Source organism: Phalaenopsis equestris, unplaced genomic scaffold (genome assembly GCF_001263595.1).
Source record: "Phalaenopsis equestris unplaced genomic scaffold, ASM126359v1 Scaffold000058, whole genome shotgun sequence".
Classification (NCBI taxonomy): domain Eukaryota; kingdom Viridiplantae; phylum Streptophyta; class Magnoliopsida; order Asparagales; family Orchidaceae; genus Phalaenopsis; species Phalaenopsis equestris.
Window position 1 is genome coordinate 533090 of NW_018164500.1, and position 8749 is coordinate 541838.

The following is an 8749-nucleotide window of genomic DNA, read 5'->3' on the forward strand; positions in this document are numbered from 1 at the left end:
GTTTCATTTATAACAAATGATATCAGAATATTATATTAGCCAAAAAAATGGGAAGTATGTATAAGAATATTGCAGAGGATGTTAGTCATTGAAGAGGCAAGATTATGCTTTAAGTAATATGGAACTCTTAAATATCCAGACAACATTCATTGCAATCATTGAATTTTCATTTAGAAATATAAGTTAGCATATTCATATTGGAGCAACTCTACTACTCTAGGATCAGTAACCTTTCGAAATCTTATAACAATAAGACAAAACTGTATGATCATTATCTTGAAGCTGTAACACCTCATTGATCAATAGTTAGCACCATTACATAAATCATTGTAATTTTTAAAACACTGCTATTTTCATATCAAAACTACTTATCTAACATTGGCTGAATAGCTCCCAAGTCTATCACATTGCACATAAGATTTTTTTTCTTTTTTCTCTTGTAAATTTATTGTAACTGAATACCTACTGCAATTATTTTCAAATATAATTTTCAGGTTAATGACCTGATCGATAGCTTAAGAAAAGAATGGCCAACCCTAGCTTGCCCCAGCAGCGATGGAACCCATTTCTGGGAACATGAATGGGAGAAGCATGGCACCTGCTCCGAGTCTGCCCTCAACGAACACGCCTCCTTCCAAGCAGCACTCGATCTCAAGAAGAAAATCGACCTCCTCCAAATTCTTAATGATGCAGGTCAACTATCTAAGATCACAATGTCATGATTATTTTTTAATCAAACTTTATTTAACAATGAATTATAAAATGTTTACAGGGATAAAGCCTGACGGTGGATATTACAGTGTGAGCAGCATCAAGGATGCAATAAAGCAAGCTACAGGTTTCACTCCATGGATAGAGTGCAATGCGGATGAAGGAAGGAACAGGCAACTGTATCAAGTTTACATGTGTGTGGATACGTCTGCTACTAATTTGATTGAGTGCCCAGTCTTTCCAAGGGGGAAGTGCACGGCTCAAATTGAGTTCCCTCCCTTCTAGACATATTTGCTCTTAAAAGTCCATTCAGTATCTTGAATTTAGTTTTTTTTTATTTATATTTTTGCAAGATTCTCTAAAAAATGATGAAGTTTATTTCCACTCAAGACGGGCGAAAACATAAAAATTTATTACATGTTTTTATTTGACTGTTCTGTTTAGTCTGTCCTCATTTGTAAACTTTGTTCTGCTTGTTAAGTGTGTAAGTTGTTGTAATTTGATTGTACTGAAATAAATAATTAATTTACAAGGGGTACTTCTGATGTCTTCCCTTGCGGAGGTTTTTCCGTCCCTCACTGCTCTATTAATGTTTGGAGATTTATATCGATTTTAGTAGAGAGCTAAGGCTTTTTTTAATAGATTTCCAAAGACATTCTTATGGATACTTGTCTCAGAACTATAAAAACACCACCCTAAACTTACTATTTACAAATCAACTACTCTCTTTCATCTATTTTTCAAATTCTTACTCAAGTATCAAAATTCATGGTAAAATCTCAACCTATAATTTTCATTATTATCAAATTCTCAATATTTTAATTGTGACACTCATAAATATCATCTGGGTGATTAATTTATAAATATCAATGTATCAGGTGATTTGTATGTAGCTGATCTGATTGCTAAATGATCTGCAATGTAGTAAGTCAATCACAGACCGAAACTAAAGAATATAAAAAAAAAATACTATATATAACAAAAAGAAGTTTCATATATTTATCTTCTTGGATTTCAACTTCATTCTCGCCAGATTGAAATGATCATAATTATGAGTAAGAAATTTAAAAAACTAAAATGATTGGGAGACAGAAGAACGGAATCATCATTAGGGCATAAATCTTATGAGTGATTTAAGTTTCCCTAATCTTAAAAACGCTAGAAAATGACGATGGGCAGATACATTCAGACAAAAGCAAAATATGCATTTGGTGCTTTACATTCACGTCATGTCAGGGGAAGATTTCTAACCATATCAAAATCACTCAATTTAATTAAAAAAAATCACTCAATTTCAATGTTACAAGCTCCATTAATTCCCAAGCAGTGGTCTACAATCACGAGAAACAATATGAGCTGTTGAATAGAGTATTTCATAATTTTGAGTAAAACTATGAAATAGTGTTAAAAAGGTTATGGATAAATAATTATTCTTAACATGAAACATGCCTAGAAAGAGGTATTTATTTCCATTTTGTAAATCATACCAATACCCAGGCAAAAGGAGCACGGTTAAAAAATGTCAGTGCCCGAACGTGTGGCACATTAACTAAAAATAGTGAAGAACCCCGCCTCATTTTGTAACTCAGTTCGACCAAAGTTCCAGTCTCAAACTTAGAATTCTTAAATCACTTCATTCAAGTGAGATCATCTCCCTGACTCTGCGACAAAATAAAATTTCTTATAAAGCAAAAGGAGTTCCAGAAGCAGAAACAAGCCGAGGCCAAGAACACAATGTCCTGCTCAATGAAATATGGATCATCCAAGAGAACTCAACATGAACAAAAAAATTACATAAAATTAGTAATATAATTCTTAGTGGCCCGTTTCCCACAAATGGGAGATCCGAATATTTTCTCCTGTAATGCCTATGTTTGAATGTAGCTGTGATTGAAAAAAGAGTGCGCGCTTAATCTTAGTTAGTTGCTGCTGTTGCTGCCTGTTTCTGCGCAAAAGAAACACCCTTCTCAATACTAGCCTTCAATTCTGGCTTCAAGGCATCCAAAGCCTTCGCCTCAAATTCACTAAGACCTTCAAGGTCCGATGGTACAAAAGCTTGAACGCCATTCTTCCCAAGCTTAACTCTAGAAGAAAAGAAAGGAATTTCAGTGAGTTCAGACTGCACGAAGGAGCACTCATATACGTCATCATCTCCATCCAATGCCCGTAGAGATGACTCCACAAACCGGGCTGCTGCATAAGCCATTGACAAAGTTGCGGAACCAGCTCCAGCTTTCGCCTCAACTACTTCAGTTCCAGCATTCTGGATTCTCACAGTTAGCTCTTGCACTTCTTCATCTGAAAAGACCACCGATGGCCTCGTCTTCGACAGTAGTGGCAAGATGGTGATCCCAGCATGACCACCAATGACTGGTACATCTACATCAATGAGTCTGAGATTCTTCTTTTGTGCAACAAATGTGTTTGCTCTGACAACATCTAGTGTAGTAACCCCAAAAAGCTTCTTTGGATTGTAAACACCCTTTTGCTTGAGAACTTCAGCGGCAATCGGGACGGTAGAGTTGACCGGGTTGCTTATGATATGGATGAAGGCGTCTGGGCAATGATCGGTGACAGCCTCCACAAGAGTCCTCACAATGTTCGCATTTATGTTAAACAGGTCATCACGAGTCATTCCAGGTTTCCTTGGAAGCCCAGCAGGGATCACTACCACATCCACACCCTTCAAACAATTTGAAATTTCTGAAGGACCGGTGAAATCAAGCACTTGTGAAGGGGTGTTGCAGTGGCGAAGATCAGCTGCAACTCCTTTTACATTGGCTATATCATACAGATGCAGGGTTGAGACTAAGGGAGACATCTTGATTAAGAGGGCCAATGGCTGGCCAATTCCTCCGGCAGCTCCAAGAACAGCCACCTTGAAGGTTGAAGCTTGAGGCAGGAACTGATTTGCAGACCTCTGCTTTGGTTGGAGCTTCGGAAGGCAGGATGCTCGTAAAGCACGATTACTTGCCTTTGCTATGAAGGAGACCTCTGATTCAGTTTCAAGTGAAGATGTCGCCTTTAAACCAATGAAGCTGTTGAGAAACTTAGAAGAATTGAAACTCGAGCCAAGGGATTTATGTTTCGCTGCCAAGATAGTTTTAGTGCTGTAGGAAGCTGGACTTGCAGATAATGTTGTCATTCCTGCCATCTCTTATGGGACCGCAAGAAAAATGGTCTGGTTTCATAGAAAAAATAAGCAAAATTAGTTGGGACTAATGACGTATAGCTCCTAAATATATAACCGAAGAATTAAAAAAAAAAAAAAAACCAAACCATTGATCCCATCTACACGAACACAAATAAGAAATGTTTTCACAGAAAATGAAGGTTCTGTTTGTACTGAAGTGAAATGAATCGAAATATTTATGGAATAATATGCAGCCATCAATTTAATTTTTTTAACCCTTTATTTCATTCCCGTTCACTAAAATTTCTAGCAGGCAAACACAGCCTAAAAGAAGCGACAAGATAAATTATGATAATTATTTATTCTACTTCCAGATTTAATTTATGGACCATTTGTTGAAAAGCTCACAGAACGAGCAACCCAGGAATTCGTATTAAATACCAAAAAAGAACTAGAGATACGGCACTTGAGATTTAAATAGAACAATTCTAGAAAATCTCAAGCACCAATACAATTAAAACAGCAACAAGCCTTTATCTCACTAAGTGGGGTCCGCAAACGGTTAATTGTAATTAAAATAAGCTGGGTAAAATAAAACCATAACTCACGCAAGGCATCCAAAGGGAGAAGTTAAAAGCAACATGAAGAAGATGCTGAAATTAGAGCAGGAGAAATCATGAATATTAATTTTCTCGGTTACAAGTTGTGGTTCAACACCCCTTCAAATAGAGGCATTCTATATTTGCTGAAAGAAAGTCATAATAAAACAAAACCTAATTCAATCTAATCAGATAAAACCAAATATGTTGGATCCAAAGAAGAAACATATCGCCACATTACTAGAATAATAAACCATGCCCGAGAGAGGTGTTAGATGAATAATTTACAATGAAACCGAATAAACCCCTCAGATGATCTACTGAGGATGAAGGTTTTGATCTAAAGAGAAACAATTCACACAGAAGGTGTTAGATGAATAATTTACAATGAAACCGAATACTTGGTTTTGATCTATAGAGAAACAATTCACTATAGATCTACTGAGGATGAAGGTTTTGATCTATAGAGAAACAATTCACACAGGTTCTATGGATAATTCTAAGAATTATCTTAGATATTGTGTTCAAAAATAAGGTTTTGATGTTGAAGATTTCTCATAAGATTCCCATCTTCATCAAAGATTTGTCGTGTGATGTTTCAATGCAACATTTGCATACCATTGATCAATTAGTGGTTGCCTATTTGCAACTGAGGATGAAGGTCTACATTACAAAACTGATTACAAGGTGCAATTACAGAAAGAATACATGAATCGAATAACTGGTTGTGTCGCAGATAAGTTAGACAAGTAGATGATTGTTAGTCAGGAATTTCAAACAATTTTTTAATTGAGGGCAGCTACCCTTATCTAATTTTAATAAGAACCCTAATCAGTTGTCTGGTGTTATGGGCAAATTGAAAAATTATTTTTTGAGTAAATAAGCCATGGCTAATGGGTGACTTCACAAGTTGCTTGAGCAATTTCAACAACTTAATGTCGAGGCATGAGTTAAAGCTAACACTTAAGCAGCCTGATGAGATTAAAATCTAGGCGATCCGAGGCTTTAGAAGACTTCAATCTTGATGATATTCTAGTTGCAAGAATTTCAAAACGATTCAAAATCATCAAATTACAATACCTAATTCAGGTTTACGCAACCTCTCAATTAATCTGATCCAAATCTCCATTAGCGTACATAATATAAATCAATTAAAAGATATAAAAAAATACTTATTTATAAGAAATTTTAGAAGGCAATAATCTCAACATTCCCTTCTCAATGCCAAATTCATGCAGATCACACAAGATTGTTTAGAACCAAGTAAAGCTTTCTAGAGCTTAAAATATATACATAAAAGTAAATTAAAAAAAAAACTATATCAATTGCTCCATAAGATATCTTTATCACTATTACAATAGAATCAAACATTCACGATCTTTTTTAAGAATTAAAAATGTTACAAGTTATATTCGGCTTTTATTAATTCTCTGTTATTTCCTATTTATTTAAAGTTATCTCCTATTTATGAAAATTTTCTTTTATTTCCGGCTAATTATAAGAGTTTTTATTTTTAGTTTATTTGATTAGATTTGTGCAATCTTGGAGAAATGGATGTTATTTCTTTCCTAAGTTTATGTTATATTAAGATGTATTTAAGCCAACATTTTGTATCACTAAAGGTATTATGCTTAATTCTCCAAACTTAAATGGTATCTAAGCAAGAGATCTTACCCTAGCCGTTGAACCTCCACCTGCATGGTCGAATCCCCTTTCCTCCCTACAAGCCACCTTCCCGAGACGGTACTACTCCCTGCAGGCCTCCTTCCAGACATCTTCCTGTAGCAGAAATCCTCCTTCAATTTTTTTTTTCCAAGGCTGGTACTCCATGCAGCAATCCCTCCTCTAGCCGAAACTCCTTCCTACAATCGAAAAATCTTCCCTACTTCTGTGCCACCGTGACCGATCCTCTCCTTTGGCTCTCCTACAATCGAAAAATCTTCCCTACTTCTGTGCCACCGTGACCGATCCTCTCCTTTGGCTCTGTTGGAGCCATGGTTGATTCCTCAACCTCTGAGCTTTCATCCGACGATGTTCTTGATTCCACCGAAGAGTCGAACCTCAAACCTTTTGCAAACCGAAAAACCTAAATACCACATGAATTTTCTGATTAACATTTATAAACTCAACGGTTCCAATTTCCTCCAGTAGCCTCAAACTATTTCACTGTTTATCAAAGGTCGGGATAAATTCAGCCCTCACGAGTACGATTAGAGAACCTCTTAAAACTAACCCAATATATATTGTGTGGGAAGTGGAGAACTTCATTGTTATGTCATGGCTAATTAACTCCATGGAAACTCAATTGGTCGTTCTTACCTGTTTTTTTCGTCTGGAAGTGACCTCTTTTAGGTAATTCTGAACAACTTTATGAAGTTTCTAATAAGTTCTGCAAGGCTAAACATGGATCGAAGAAGGTGACCCAAAACTACAATGACTTGGTTGCTTTATGAATAGAATGCAACATTTACTATGACTATACTTGAGACTCTCCATTAGACCTTTTCCTATTCAATAAGATTTTGGAAAAGAATCGTGTGTTTCAATTTCTGGCTGGCCTGAACAAGGATCTTGATGAAATTTGCGACCATATACTTGGTCACGACCCTCTTCCTTCAACCCGGGAAGCATTCATCAAAATCCACCGTGAAGAAAGTTGGAGACTTATCATGCTCGACAACTCAACTACTGCAGCCGAGTTGCCAGCCTTGGTCTCCAACATTACTCCATACCCTGCAATGTCGTCTCTAGACAATCACTTCACATATAATTTTTGTCACAAGTCCTACCATACTCATGACAAATTTTAGAAGCTCCACAGAAAACTGACAAATAAGTCTTCAACAAAATCTTTTATTACTAAAGATCTTGCTACAACCTCAGAATCCACAACAGTTCATCGGGCCCCTACTAGGACAATTATTGACTCATCGTCTGTTCAGGTGAAACATTTGATTATGTTGCTTGGTTCTAGTCAGTTCTACTCTCACCTGTCAACCTCTTATGTTTCCCAAGAAGCTTTTCTATGGCTCTCGCCCATTTTGTTTTTCGGATCTATGGATTATCGATTCAAGTGCCACATACCACATGACCGAGTGTCTGGAATGACTCGTGATGACATGTAACACGGATTTTCATTTCTTCTCGAGGCATTCACCTTGCTCCAAGTGAGATAAGATTACATTGCTAATGACTACATTAATTCCATTTTGGGTAAAGGGTTGATTTTACTAGCAGTCAGACTGACTTTGGAATCCGTGTTACATGTTCCTTTACTTAAGTGTAACCTCTTGTCAGTCAGTAAGTTAACATGTGATCTTAATTGTGTAGCTCACTTTTATTCTATTTTTGTATTTTTCAAGATTGTTGTTTGGGAAAAATGATTAGAACTGCTAAACTGGTAGCCAAACTCTATTTTTTTCCAAAAAAATGACATTGATGAAGTTAGCACTCAATCTCGTAGAAGTAGTTTCCTCTTTCTACATGTTCAACTATGTTTTTACATAGTTGAGTCATCCCAGCTTTCATCATTTAAAACAATTGTACACTTTGATGTTTATTGATAAAAATCATTTTTCTAAATGTGAAATTTGTCAATTAGTTAAACATCAATGTGTATCATATCCACCTCATACACTCCTTCCTCCCCTTTTTCACTTATTCATATTAATTGATGATCCTCTCAAACTTCAAACTATACCAATAAATAGTGGTTCCTTATTCTAATTGATGACCACACTAGGATGACTTGAGTTTATGCATTAAAAGATAGATCTAATGCTACTATTGCATTTAAAAATTTCCACTCCTAAAATCTAACCTAATTCAAAAGCAACTTCAAGTTTTGCGGACCGACAATGGGTGTGAGTACTTTAACTCTATATTGGGAGAATACTTGGATAGTAAGTCATCCTCTATCATAGTTCATGTACGGATATTGCTCAACAAAATGGGGTAGCCAAGCGGAAAGAAAAACACCTCGAAGTTGCTCGTTCCATTATGTTTCAAACTAATGTTCATCAGCATTTTTTTGAATTAAGTTGTTCTTACCGCTACCTACCACATCAATAAATTTCCACAAAAATCCACAACTTTTGGACCCCATTATCTGTATTGATGCCATGCTTTCCTGCTAGCCGATTCTTCTCTTCATTAGAACAAAAAAATTTTTAGTGCATGGCTTTTGTTCCAAACACAGCCCTAACATGTAGTAAATTTGGTCCCCACTCAATTAAATGTACTTTTCTTAGCTATTCAACCCCTGAAAAAATTTATAAGTGTTTGGATCCTACCGCCAATAAAACCA

General features: G+C 36.0%; 1 protein-coding gene across 2 annotated transcripts in view; it reads right to left on the bottom strand.

The window, feature by feature from the left end:
• Positions 1-2361: 2361 nt before the first annotated feature.
• The window catches only part of LOC110019464 (malate dehydrogenase, chloroplastic), a 27408-nt gene continuing 21020 nt past the window's right edge, over positions 2362-8749 (bottom strand). For both annotated transcript variants that reach the window (XM_020717128.1, XM_020717129.1), the window contains exon 2: positions 2362-3892. In XM_020717128.1, the coding sequence (XP_020572787.1) occupies positions 2627-3865 (1239 nt within the window). In that variant the 5' untranslated portion in view covers positions 3866-3892 and the 3' untranslated portion in view covers positions 2362-2626. The remainder of the gene's footprint in view (positions 3893-8749) is intronic.